At 43.5% G+C, this 14,460-nt stretch overlaps 1 protein-coding gene across 6 annotated transcripts in view; it reads left to right on the forward strand.

Moving 5' to 3' along the window:
- mvb12ba (multivesicular body subunit 12Ba) overlaps positions 1-12,656 on the forward strand; it is a 97,964-nt gene extending 85,308 nt beyond the window's left edge. For 5 of the 6 annotated variants that reach the window (XM_088392570.1, XM_088392569.1, XM_088392568.1 and 2 more), the window contains 3 exons: positions 6,648-6,700; positions 11,376-11,435; positions 12,341-12,656. In XM_088392570.1, coding sequence (XP_088248696.1) covers positions 6,648-6,700; positions 11,376-11,435; positions 12,341-12,427 — 200 coding nt within the window. In that variant the 3' untranslated portion in view covers positions 12,428-12,656. The remainder of the gene's footprint in view (positions 1-6,647; positions 6,701-11,375; positions 11,436-12,340) is intronic. The other variant, XM_088392572.1, reaches the window with a different exon arrangement.
- Positions 12,657-14,460: the final 1,804 nt, after the last annotated feature.

The raw sequence follows: 14,460 nt of genomic DNA on the forward strand, positions 1-14,460 counted from the left end.
GTGGAGGCTCTGCTGAATACCTGAGACGGACTCACCATGGGTTCGGTCGAACCCAGAGGTTAAGAACCACTGCTCTAAACCCTGCGGACTTCTTTTTGGCCCTCGGAATCACTAAAAGACCAGCGTTGCGCAAACAAAGGTTTCGGGATGGAACGTAAGGTACAACTAGGTCGACAAGATAGGAAGGTGCTAAGCCGTATAATGTTTTATAGGTTAGTAAGAGAACCTTTAAGTCGCATCTTAAATGGACCAGGAGCCAATACAAGTTGGCTAATATCGGGGTAAAATGATCAAACTTTCTCGTCCTTATGATCAATCTCGCCGCAGCATTTTGTACCAACTGTAAACTTTTAATACGAGACTTTGGAAGACCAGAGAACATTACGTTACAGTAATCAAGGTGCAACGTAACAAACGCATGTATAATAATTTCTGCATCACAAGTTGAAAGAATCGGACAAATCTTAGGAATATTACGGAGGTGAAAAAAAATAGTTCTAGTTACGTTCTTAATGTGTTTTTGAAAGGATAGTGTTTGGTCAAATATAACAATGAGATTGGTTACAGTATCACTTTGGGTGATAGCACTTGTATCCGCATTTACAGTGTTTTTTTTAAATAGGAGGTGATAACGAGCAGAACCAATTATCAACATCGGTTTTATCTGGGTTAAGATTTAGGAAATTGAGAGACATCTATTGTTTAATCACAGCAAAACACGCCTCAAGATTACATCAATCCCACGGATTTGTCAAATATAATTGGAAGTCATCCACATAACAATGAAAGCTAATGTTATATTTACGTACAATGTCCCCCAAGCGGAATCATATTCATACTAAACAGTAAAGGTCAGAGTACCGATCCCTGCGGGACACCACACGTAACATTAATGAGCTCAGAGGTTGTGTTGCCATGGACATAGTACGTGGTGGGTCCTCGGAGAGATAAGAACTAAACCAACAAAGTTCTGACCCCGAAATACCAACGCAGGTTTTAAGGCGCTCTAATAAGATGTTGTGATCGACAGTGTGGAAGGCAGCACTAAGGTCGAGTCATAATAGTACCGATGAGGTGTTTGAGTCCATGGCTAAGAGGAGATCATTGGTCACTTTAGCAAGAGCTGTCTCAGTAGAGTGGTTAGCTCTAAAACTAGACTGAAACGGTTCAAATCAGCGATCATGTAATCATTAAATTGCTGCGCTACGACTTTTTCAAGAATTTTTGCAATGAACGTGAGATTTGAAACCGGCCTATAATTACTAAAGTGGGCCGGGTCAAGGTTTGGTCGCTTAAGTAATGGTTTAATAATAGAGGTCTTAAAGGCTGTTGGCATACTTGCCAGAGGAAACAGACAGATTAATTACATTTAAGACGGACGGTCCTAAAATTGGCCCGAATATAAGACGACCCTGATTATAAGACGACCCCCTCTTTTTCAAGACTAAAGTTTGAAAAAAGTTTGAGAGTTTGAAAAGTTTGAAAAGACTTTTTGAACATCAAATTTAATTTTTAACCAGAAAATGATTACATCTGAAACAAAGATTATGACAATATATTCGAGAGAAAAGGCATATTATTTTGCCTCATTCAAATCATGCGAAAAAACTCTATCATATTTTAATATCTGAACATTTAAATATGTAAACTAAAGTGCAATCACATTTGTAAATGAATGGCTTCTGGTTTTTGAAATGTAAATAAACCACAAACTACTGTGATAAACAACAAAATTGCAATAACTGCATTAACCATCAAAGTGAAGTCTAACTGTAGTCTTGAAACAAATCAGAATAAGGAAAAACATTGCAATAAAATAATGCAAACTGCTACCGCTATTGTTGGGGAGCCTAAGGACTGTATAGGGGGTCGGCTCGGATGGTTATGCTCTTTTCGTCCCCGGGTGTCGGTCAGAACACAGGAGGGAAGACGTGGTTCAGTTTTGATTGCTTTACTGAATTATTGGCAAAAAAGTAACAGGCACTGTGGCTCGTAGGGGCATACAGGAAAACTGGCAAAAGTTTGCCTGTAGGTTGGAAGGATGTGAGAGCAGGTGTTTGGAGTGTACATTGGTGAGTCTTTGAGTGTGTGAATGTGATTCTTGTGTGTGTGATTATTGTATGAAGCGTGTGAAGGGTGTGTGGAGTGTGTGGTGTGTGTGTGTGCGTGTGCGTGTGAGCGTGCGTGCGTGCGTGTGTGTGTGTGTGTGTGTGTGTGTGTGTGTGTGTGCATGCATGTGTGTGCGTGAGCGTGCATGCGTGCGTGCGTGCGTGTGTGTGTGTGTGTGTGTGTGTGTGTGTGTGTGCATGCATGTGTGTGTGGTTCTGTAATAGACAGAAATACAGCACGCAAGTCAACGCTCAACTTCTGACGTCACACAACACTAGCAGACGGCACACATTACATAACTAACTGCGCGTAACGGTTCCGCTATACTGAATAGCCATGAATGAAATACTCCCGGCAACACACCCAACATAAGTCATCGAGACAACAAAATGCATTTGCTGGCAACCATTAGTCGTAACGGCTGTAGTCATGCGTGTACGCTGCTCGTATGATGGGAGGCAAACTTAAAGGAGCGCGCCGGAGCTGACAATCAAACGGCGCGCACACGAAGCAAACCGCAATCGGACAAACGGCACAACAGTGGACAGTAGTAACAATGAAATGTATATACTCACTTTGTGTCAAAGACGCATGTTAGAGATTCGCTCACTCCAACTTATTTTGCAAGAACCACACGGGAGACAAGTTAGTCCTTTTAGACACCTGCAGGTGGAGAGTCCATTCGTCGCTGTGCGTGCAGCGATGTTCGAATGGAGGTCTAAACTCTCCCAACTGCAAGGACATATTTATTAAGAGAAACAGAGTGGGGGGAAGAGTAGGCTGAATAGGAAGCCCTTGTGCTCTAGTCAAAACATATCAGGGGGTGTTTTACGACCTTGTGTAGGATGGGACAGCTATCTTATTTATTACCGGTTGCATTCCAACATAATCATACGATAAGGATAATCTGAAAAACCCTAACAACGCACACGATCACAGCAACATACTCAGTCGATACCAGCAACCTTTAACTTACCGCTGCGCACAAGTGAATAGGTATAATGTCTAGACCCCGAATGTAAGATGACCTACACTTTTTCAGTAAACAAAAAAAAACGTCATGGGAGCAATAAAGTGAGTTCGGTTGTACAAACCGGATTCGGTTGACGTTGGGAAATTGTGTAAAATGCAAATAAAAACAAAATACAATGATTTGAAAATCCTTTTCAATTTATATTCAATTGAATATACTTCAAAGACAACATATTTAATGCTCAAACTCATAAACTTTATTTAATTTTTCAAATAATAATTAACTTAGAATTTTATGGCTGCAACACATGTAGTTGAAGTTTGGAAAGGGCATGTTTACCACTTCGTTACATCAACTTTCCTTTTAATAACACTCAATAAACGTTTTGGAAGAGAGGAGACTAATTCTCTTACCTTCTCATGTGGAATTCTTTCCCAGTCTTGCTTGATAAATCGCTTCAGTTGTTCAACAGTCCGGGGTCTTCCCTGTCGTAATTTACGCTTCACAATGCGCCGCACATTTTCAACGGGGGAAAGGTCTGGACTGCATGCGGGCCAGGGGAGAGCCTGAACTCTTTTACTTCGAAGCCACACTGTTGTAACACGTGCAGAATGTGGCTTGGCATTATCTTGCTGAAATAAACAGCATATGTTGCTCCAAAATCTGTATGTACTTTTCAGCATTTAGGTTGCCTTCACAGAAATGTAAGTCACCCATGCCATGGGAACTAATGCAACCCCATACCATCATAGATGCTGGCTTTTGAACATTGCGTTGATAACAGTCTGGATGGTCCGCTTCCTCTTTAGTCCGGAGGACACAATGTCCATCCATCCATCCATCCATCCATCCATCCATCCATCCATCCATCCATCCATCCATCCATCCATCCATCCATCCATCCATCCATCCATCCATCCATCCATCCATCTTCTTCCGCTTATCCGGGGTCGGGTCGCGGGGGCAACAGCTTTAGGAGGGACTCCCAGACTTTCCTCTCCCCAGCCACTTCATCCAGCTCATCCTGGGGATCCCAAGGCGTTCCCGGGCCAGCTGAGAGACAGCGCGTCCTGGGTCATCCCCGGGGTCTCCTACTGGTGGGACATGCCCGGAACACCTCCACAGGGAGGCGTCCAGGAGGCATCCTGATGAGATGCCCGAGCCACCTCATCTGGCTCCTCTCAATGTGGAGGAGTAGCGACTCTACTCCGAGTCTCTACCGGATGACCGAGCTTCTCACCCTATCTCTAAGGGAGAGCCTGGACACCCTGCGGAGGAAACTCATTTCGGCCACTTGTATCCGGGATCTCGTTCTTTTGCTCATGACCCATAGCTCATGACCATAGGTGAGGGTAGGAGTGTAAATTGAGAGCTTTGACTTTTGGCTCAGCTCTCTCTTCACCACGACGGACCGGTACAGAGTCCGCATTAGTGCCGACGCTGCACCGATTCGCCTGTCGATCTCGCCCTCACTCGTGAACAAGACCCCGAGATACTTGAACTCTTCCACTTGGGGCAGGATCTCATCCCCGATCCGGAGAAGGCATTCCACCCTTTTCCGACGGAGGGCCATGGACTCGGATTTGGAGGTGCTGACCCTCATCCCGACGACTTCACACTCGACTGTGAACCGCTCTATAGAGCTGGAGATCACGGCCTGAAGAAGCCAACAGCACCACGTCGTCTGCAAAAAGCAGAGACGTGATGCTGAGGTCGCCAAACCGGACCTCCTCAACGCCTCGGCTGCGCCTAGAAATTCTTTCCATAAAAATTAACCAGAATTCATTCTCCATGGCCTCGCCAAACTCCTCCCACGCCCAGGTTTTTGCCTCAGCAACCGCGGAAGCCGTGTTCCGCTTGGCCCTCCTATACCTGTCAGCTGCCTCCGGAGTCCCACAGGCCAAAATGGCCCGATAGGACTCCTTCTTCAGCTTGACGGCATAACCTTACCTCCAGTGTCCACCAGCGGGTTCGGGGATTGCCGCCACAACAAGCATCAACGACCCTACGGCCACAGCTCCGGTCGGCCGCCTCAACAATGGAGGGGCGGAACATGGTCCAATCGGATTCAATGTCCCCTGCCTCCCCCCGGACATGGGAAAAGCTCTGCCGGAGGTGGGACTTGAAGCTCTTCCTGGCAGGCGATTCTGCCAGACGTTTCCAGCAGACCCTCACAAAGCGTTTAGGTCTGCCAGGTCCGACCAGCATCTTCCCCCACCATCGGAGCAACCCACCACCAGGTGGTGATCAGTTGACAGCTCCGCCCCTCTCTTCGCCCGAGTGTCCAAATTATGCGGCCGCAAATCCGATAACACGACTACAAAGTTGATCATCAAACTGCGGCCTAGTGTGTCCTGGTGCCAAGTAAACACATGGACACCCTTATGTTTGAACATGGTGTTCATTATAGAAAATCCGTGTCGAGTACAGAAGTCCAATAATAGAACACCGCTCGGGTTCAGATCGGGGGGGGGGGGGGGGGCGTTCCTCCCAATCACGCCCTTCCAGGTCTCACTGCCATTGCCCACGTGAGCATTGAAGTCACCCAGTACAATGATGGAGTCCCCAGAAAGAGCGCTCTCCAGCACTTCCTCCAGGGACACCAAGAAGGATGGGTACTCTGAGCTGCCGTTTGGTGCATAGACACAAACAACAGTCAGGACCCGTCCCCCCACCCGAAGGCGGGGGGAGGCTACCCTCTCGTTCACCGGGGTGAACCCCAATGTGCAGGCGCCCAGCTGGGGGGCAATCAGTATACCCACACCTGCTCGACGCCTCTCACCGTGGGCAACTCCAGAGTGGAAGAGAGTCCAGCCCCTCTCGAAAGGGCTTGTACCGGAACCCAAACTGTGTGTGGAGGCAGGTCTGCCTTCTCTGATTGGTTCATCGGGTCTACATATTACGCCTGTTTATTACGTCTCTGTGTGGCGGAAGGCACACAAAACAACTATACAGACTTGCACAAACAGTAATATTTATCTATCAATGGGGACAGAGGTACATACTTTCCGCGGACAATAGTATTATTTACCAATGGCGGCGGAGGTACGTATTCCCAGTCCTCTGATTGGTCGACCGCCACGAACTACGTAAAACGAAGTGTCCTCTGATTGGTTCATCGGGTGCCTGTATATTATGTCTCTCTGTGGTGGAAGCCACACAAAACAACTTTACAGATTTGCACAAACGATGGCGGCGAAGGTACTCCTCTACGTGTTACGTCTAGTCCTCTAATTGTTTTTTTTTTTGTCCCGATATACGTACTCAAAACAATGTCCTCTGATTGGTTCATCGAGTCTTCATATTACGCCCGTATATTACGGAAGCCACACAAAACAACTTTTTGATTTTCGAATTTGGTCCACACAAAAGGCGCACCTTATTAAAAGGTGCACCTTCGTTTTTGGAGAAAATTAAAGGCTTTTAAATGCGCCTTATGGGCGTGAAAAACGTAAACGTAATCAGACGACTATTTAATCAGTCGCACCATACTCTTTTTACTCCCCATTGCACAAAGTTATGATGTATTAGTGAGAAAGCTAAATATAATTTCTGTGTCTTTTAGCAATGGATGGAGTGCCCTTCATCATCTCTGAGAAGTTTTCATGTGCCTCAGAAGTAAGTTTTGAGAATCCTTTCCAGTGCAAATAATAAATTGTTTATACATGCAAAAAACACTGTGTTTTTTGCACCATAAGGCGCACTAGAAGGTGCACCCTCATTGAATTTTTTATTTTAGAAATTATTTCATATACGTATAGGGCGCACCGGATTAAAAGGCGCATAAAATAGAAGCTACACTGCAACAAACTGAGGTTGACTAGGGTTGTGGTATGCATCCACTAGCCAATTACCAATGAGCCCTCTGTAAACAATCGCGCATCTCAAACTATCTCCTATAAAATGATCGGAACTGCCTAAAGTTTGATCGAACACATTAATACTGCTTATGTTTCCCTTCCATATCAATCCGTAAATTTACTCGAAACATTAACGGAGCAGCCTATTTTGAAATGAAATAGCCTCGTGCGTATAGCAGCTATCATTATAGCATTAACCACCCGCAAACTCCCATGAGCCTCAGCTCGCAGACTCCCATGAGCCTCAGCAAAGTGTCGTGGCAGCCCCCTGTAAACAATCACTTTTCTCTAACTATCTCCTATAAAATGATCGGAACTGACTAAAGTTCGATTTAACACATTGGTACTGTTTACTTATGTTTCCCTTCCATATCGATCCGTAAATTTACTCAAAACATTAACGGAGCAGCCTATATTGAAACGAAATAGCCTCGTGCGTATCGCAGCTATCATTATAGCATTAGCCACCCGCAAACTCCCATGAGCCTCAGCTCGCAGACTCCCATGAGCCTCAGCAAAGTGTCGTGGCAGCCCCCTGTAAACAATCACGTTTCTCAAACTCTCTCCCATAAAAGTGATCGGAACCGACTAAAGACCGATTTAACACATTGGTGCTGCATATTTATGATTTCGTTGGATATTGATCCGTAAACGCACTCGAAAACATTAACGGAACAACCTATTTTGAAATGAAATAGCCTCGCAGGTAACACAGCTATTCATTCTCGCCCCCTGACCACGGTTGCCGTAATGCTGGGAAGCGATGCGACCTTGTAATTTACTAGTCGTACTAAAACGTACTGAAACTTTTGGCAGAGCGTTGTGTACAACCAGTATGGATCAACAAATTCAAATCAATTGATCCATATATAAGGCGCTCTGCATTTTCAGGCACACTGTGTTTTTTTGAGTAAATTTTAAGTTTTTAAGTGCACCTAATAGTGCGGAAAATACAGTAGTATTCTTGTATAAAGTCATGCAAAAATCAGGACATTCTATAAACCTTTTTTTTCGTCAAGTCAAGTTTATTTCTATATCCCATAATCACAAACAAGTCTCAAAGGCTTCACATAGCCAATGTTGATAATTATTCTCAACATCCCCTGATCTTAACTCCCAGGAGGGCAAGGAAAAACTCACGAAACCCTAACTGGGGAAAAATGAGAAACAAAAAAACCCCTCAAAACTCCAACTAGGGGAAATGAGAAACCTTGAGAAGGGACCACAAATGGGAGGATTCCCCTTCCAAGATGACCAGGCTGCAATGGATGCAGAGTGGGCAACATTGAACACACAATATAAAACAATCCAAAGAAAAAGTAGATGTCCATAGTCAAAATGAAGAGCTGCAGGAAGATTCCTTCAGTTCTCATGGTAGTGTCTGTGAAGGGGCAGATCGCCTTAGATTCCTCGTCCTGATTAGTTGATGTGGAATCCAGACAGCTATTTTCAGTGTAACCTAACCCAAACCCAATGAAAAAAAAATTGTCTGAGGCCTTCAGAAAGAATATTGTAAGGTTATGAGTGAGGTGAACGATAAATAATTACAGGAAATAAAAATGCATTCAAAAAGAAATGAATGACTAATGTCTGCATTTGGGTCCTCAATCCCACGCTTCATGACAAAAAGGCCCTTGGGCTTCAGCCCAGTCGAGCCCAAAAAAAGGTAAAAGTTTAAAAAAAAAAAGTAAAAGTAAATAAGTGGCAGATGTGTACTGACCATGAATTGAAATGTGATTGGTTATTTCTGAACACACCCACGTCTCATGGTTATTTCTGAACACACCCACGTCTCACTTACAGTATAGGAAGGTGTGCACAATTAATATTTCATATTTTTATTTTTCCTCTCAGATTTTTAGAATTATTTTAAGATGGTTTTAGTCTCTTTTTTTTTAATTAAGATGACAAAAACTTATTGTTTTAAATGTGAGTGTAAATATTCATATTTACTGTATGTCCTAAAAAGTGGGCTGTAATTTCTGCTGTTTTGTTTATTTCTATACATGTTAGGTCATATAGAATTGTTCAGCTACTAAATGGTAGCAAGAAACACATGATAGTCTGGTCTGATTCTTGTGTACAAATGTTACTGCTTAACATTACCGTTTTTTCCGGACTATAAATCGCTCCGGATTACAAATTGCACTTGCCATAAAATCTAAATCAGTTTTAATTGATTGACCAAGTTTGTGCATGCCAAACAGGGAATTTGACTCCGGTTGATCTCAGCCTCTGTACAACATTTAAATGACTAACAACATTCAGGTAACTACCGTATTTGCCGGTGTATTGGTCGACCTTTTTCGATCCAAAATCGACCGAAAAAAATCGACCTCGACTTATACACCGAGTCATAAAATTTAACTTTGTATTCATCGCTTCAAATGTGATGGTAACCAAGGCCGTTTCTCATGCATCTCATTGTGCGTTGCACTTAGAAAATTTGAACCGGGCGGCGTGCGCGAGTGCGCTGCCCGCTGGAAGTCGAATGAGGCGCCGCGACCACCTCCGCGGTGCTTATAAACAGCCGATCCGCTCGGCGGGGGCTATTTTCGGCCACTTGGCTTGTGCGCACGGCCTCCCGGATGTGCCGGGCGGGTGCGCGAGCTCGCCGGCCGCTGGAAGTCGAATGAGGCGCCGCAACCACCTCCGCGGTGCTTATAAACAGCCGATCCGCTCGGCGGGGGCTATTTTCGGCCACTTGGCTTGTGCGCACGGCCTCCCGGATGTGCCGGGCGGGTGCGCGAGCTCGCCGGCCGCTGGAAGTCGAATGAGGCGCCGCGACCACCTCCGCGGTGCTTATAAACAGCCGATCCGCTCGGCGGGGGCTATTTTCGGCCACTTGGCTCGTGCGCACGGCCTCCCGGATGTGCCGGGCGGGTGCGCGAGCTCGCCGGCCGCTGGAAGTCCAATGAGGCGCCGCGATCTCCTCCGCGGTGCTTATAAAGTGCTGATCCGCTCGGCTTGGAGCTATTTCCGGCCTCCCGTTGGTGCCGGGCGGCGTGCGCGAGCACGCCGACCGCGATCTCCTCCGCGGTGCTTATAAACAGCCGCATGCGCACGGCCTCCCGGAATTTGAACACATTTCGTCAATAAATTTCGCATATTGAATTTTGAAGTTTAATATAATGCAACAATTGAGCTCGACTTATACAAAGGATATATCATAAAATCGTAAATTTCCGTCGAATTTTAGGGGGTCGACTTATACACCGAGTCGACCTGTACACCGGCAAATACGGTAATAACATTTAAGTGACGAGAACAGGATGTTATTGCACAGTGATGACTTTGAGTCTCTATGAGTGATGAGAGTTCATCAGAGCGACAGCATGGAGGAGGAAGCTGTCTGTGTCTGCTGGTTTTGGCGTACAGCGCTCTGTAATGCCGTCCAGAGGCATGCATAATAAAGAAGAAAAAAACATAAGTCGCACCGGAGTACAAGTCATATTTTGGGGGGAACTTTATTTGACAAAATCCAACATCAAGAAAAGACAACAACAGGCTAAATGATACGGTATGCTAATGTTACAGAAACGAGGAACTGAGAACGTGCCTGACATAACATATTAACAGTTATTCAGATAACTATAACATAAATAACAAGTTTATCAAACCATCCATGTGACTTCAAATCATTAAATCCATCGAAATCTTCATCCTTTGTGTCACTTATAAACAAGGCCGCACTGACTCCGGAAGTACATGCGGCGCTGACGTCGGACTCATTGTCAGTTGCGGTTCGAAATATTTCACAGGCCTATATAACTATATATAAACTATGTGTCAAATAACTATAACGTAAATAACAATTGTATCGAACCACCCCTGTCACTCTAAATCATTAAATCCATCAAAATCTTCATCCTCTGTGTCACTTAAAAAACACCGCTGCTGACTCCGGAAGTACGAACGGTGCTGACGTCAGACTCATCGTCAGTTGCTGTTCCAATTATTCCTCAGGCCTATATAACTATATGTAAACTATATATATCAAATAACTATAACATAAATAAGTTTATCCAACCGTCCGTGTCACTCCAAATCATTAAATCCATCGAAATCTTCGTCCTCTGTATCACTTATAAACAACTCCGCTGACTCCGGAAGTCAGTGGATTGTGGAAGTCAGTGGATGTCAGACTCATCGTCAGTTGAAATTCCACACGCCTAGAGCACCCTCATGCAGTTTAAAGTGGAAATAACATGCGAAGTGATAAACGACTAGGATGTAAGTAATGTGTTAATGATCAAGTAATAATGTAATAATAATTTCACATATAAGTCGCGCCTGATTTATAAGTCGCACCCCCGGTGCTAATTATGAAAAAAACTGCGACTAATAGTACGGAATTATGGTATATTATTTGTAGAGATGTTTCACAATACTGCATGTTTAACTTGTCCTCAAAACATTGTCTTTCTGTTAAGTTGCAGCAGATGGATCTCATTGGGATTACGATCAAAACATTGGCTGAAATTGAGAAAGAAGTGAGTATTTAAAGCACATTGAGTTCATTGAAATTTAAAAAAAAAAAAGACTTTTGATTAGCAGCATGAGAGTTGATAAAACGACATCTCTACTTAATTCCGTCATTTGTGGTCCTTTGAACCAGTTTGGCTCGCTGGGTGAACCTTTAAATGTGGGTGTTCCCTGTACATGCATTCTACATTTGAGCACTTTTCCTCTTGTGCGCTCCAGAGGGCTGTTATAAGTTTCGCACCTCTTGGGGGTAAAATATCATATTCACTTCTTACACAAGTGACGCATGGTAACAGCCCCAGCGGCTGACTCGTAATGGCATATACACTCACCTCCTGACCAACAGCCATAATGTGTCCATATTACATTATGCCGACGGATGGCCAAATGTTGCCATACTTCCTTCCTTCCTTCCTTCCTTCCTTCCTTCCTTCCTTCCTTCCTTCCTTCCTTCCTTCCTTCCATATATATGTATGTGGGTGCCTCTACTTATAAATTTAATTCGTTCCATGATCGGGTTGTAAGTGGAAAAGTTTGTAAGTTGAAACAATGTTTCCCATCGGAATCAATCGATGTAGAAACAAATAAATACACACAAACCTTTACACTGCTAACACGAACAGGGAATGCCTGAGCAAAGGAGACGGGGGGGTTCGGAAGTAGAAATATGGTTCCTAAGTAGATGTAATAAATTTGCGAGGCTCCAGTTCATACCTCAAAAAGTTCATAAGTATAAGCATAAGTTGAGGTACCACTGTATCTGTCAGGAAAATCACAATTAAATATTTTCTTGAAATTGTTCAGCCCTAATGGCATCTCAAAGATGCAGTATTTTTAACAAGGCTATAGAAAATTGACTTTTTAATTGTTATTGGTATTGTTGAATAAGCTTGGAATTAAAAAAATCTTTCAGTATGATTACAGCTTTCGTACCGAACACAGCGCTGCAGCACGGCTCCCTCCCAGTCCAAGTCGAACACCCCTGAGCTCTGAGGCCTGATGAACCAAACTACTACCTTCACCACTTTCTCCAACTGGACAGAACTGTTCAAGTCCACTGTTGGCCACCCTACTAGACTTTCTTCAATACACTCCACTCATCCACAATTGTATAGAGGAATAAATGGGGCAACACTGAATTTGTAGAAGCTGTTTTGATCCTTTTCATTGTATCAAAATGGGTATGAGAAGCAATTTAAAAGAAATAAAATGTCAACTTAAAAATCAAATGGGAAAGATCATTGTTCAAAATCGCAATGTAGACACATTTTGTTATTTTACCTTGACATATGGTTTTGTTTTTCTGTATGTAGCAGTTAGAACTGACACTAACTAATAATTGATTAATTTGTTGTTTATCCAGTAATCGATGAATTGGATGCAAAAAGTCTGGTTTAATTTTCATCCCTTTATTCAAAAACATGACATTACTTTAACATGACTGCACACAAAATGCAGAAAATGGGCAAAAATGTTGATAATTGAATTCCAAAGCAAATATTGTATTTTGATTCAACCCGAAGATGATCTGTCCTGTTTCGGAAGGAGGGACGGACGGACGGATGGACGGACGGATGGAAGCACAAATTACCTTTGCAACAGTTTTACCTCCATATATGTATATGTGGCCTTTGCGTGGTGTACGTATTAGGTCGCTAATGTATGGCAACTAGGTAGGTGACCACGGGGAAGCGCCATGTGAGGACGCGTTCTGGCTGAGCTCCCAAATGGAACTGTGAGCTCCATGGAAGATCATCATGGAAGAGAGAAGAGAATCACCGATTTTGTGCCCTGATGCCTGCGGGACACATACGATCTCCCCAAAACGCCCACTTTGGATATCACCCACCGAACTCTGTGCAAGAGGAATGAAGACAGGGCGCTTTAGTTTGTCGTATTTCGATGGATACTTTTAGGACAGTGGTTCTTAACCTACTGAACCCCACCAGTTTCATATGCGCATTCACCGAACCCCTCTTAAGTGAAAAATAAAAGATTGTTTGTCAAATTCAAGACAGATGTTTTTTACAAGTGCACAAAATGAGCCGTGCATAAACATCACCTTGTTCAAAGAAAAAAAAAAAACACAATGCATTAACTCACAACAAATTAAATACCTGCAAATCAATGTGACTTCTGCTGCTGCTTTTGCGAGACCAGTTCAGATATGCTAAGACAGACTTACCGAACCCCCAGGGTTCGATCAAACCCAGGTTAAGAACCACTGTTTTAGGACAATAGCGAGAAGGAGGGTTGTTTGTGGTTGTCCTGGTTAGTACTATCTTTGTTTTGAATATTACACAGTTCCGACGGGGCTTGGCCCCACAGGGTAGGCTTAGTAGAAGTTTTTGTTGATTGGTAAATGTCAAGACGGTATTTTTGCAGTCTCCCATTGAGAGAGGGGCCTGCCATGGGGTTATTTTTTGTTTTTTGATCTGTTTTTTTTTATGTTTTTCATCTAATTTTTTTTGCTGCCACATTGTCAATGTAGAGCTTTACTGCTTACCAAATGATTCTATTAGCAATGTCTCCTGCCAGAAGGTAACATTATTCTTTGCTGTTTGTTATAATGGCTCTACCTGACCCTGGTAGACTTAGGGCGGCTACAAAATTGGAACGTTAAGGGGGATCAACCCTCTGGTGAAACGCAGCAAAGTATTCACATATCTATCCAAGCTGAAAGCAGATATAGCCTTTTTGATTGAGACACATTTGCTTGAGAAGAATCACACATGCCTCCAAAAAGACTTAAGGGAAATGACAGAAGTGAACAGTGATGAAAAGATATACATATGTATATTAAGATATTATCTATACATTATTTAGTTATTGTTTTATTTTTGATTTTCCACCTTTTACAACACACACATACCTTGGAATTAGACCAGGTTCTTATTCCTTTCCTCAAACAATGCCTGTATTTGTCCACAAATAAAGAGCTGGACAGGTCAATCTCTACTTTTATTTGAAACAATACCTTTCTGTGAATTTGGAAGGCTTTTTTGGCCAGACAGAAAGAGCATGGAGGTCTAG

The sequence above is a fragment of the Syngnathus floridae genome, chromosome 12, assembly GCF_059516105.1.
Source record: "Syngnathus floridae isolate MCC-2025c chromosome 12, RoL_Sflo_1.0, whole genome shotgun sequence".
NCBI lineage: Eukaryota > Metazoa > Chordata > Actinopteri > Syngnathiformes > Syngnathidae > Syngnathus > Syngnathus floridae.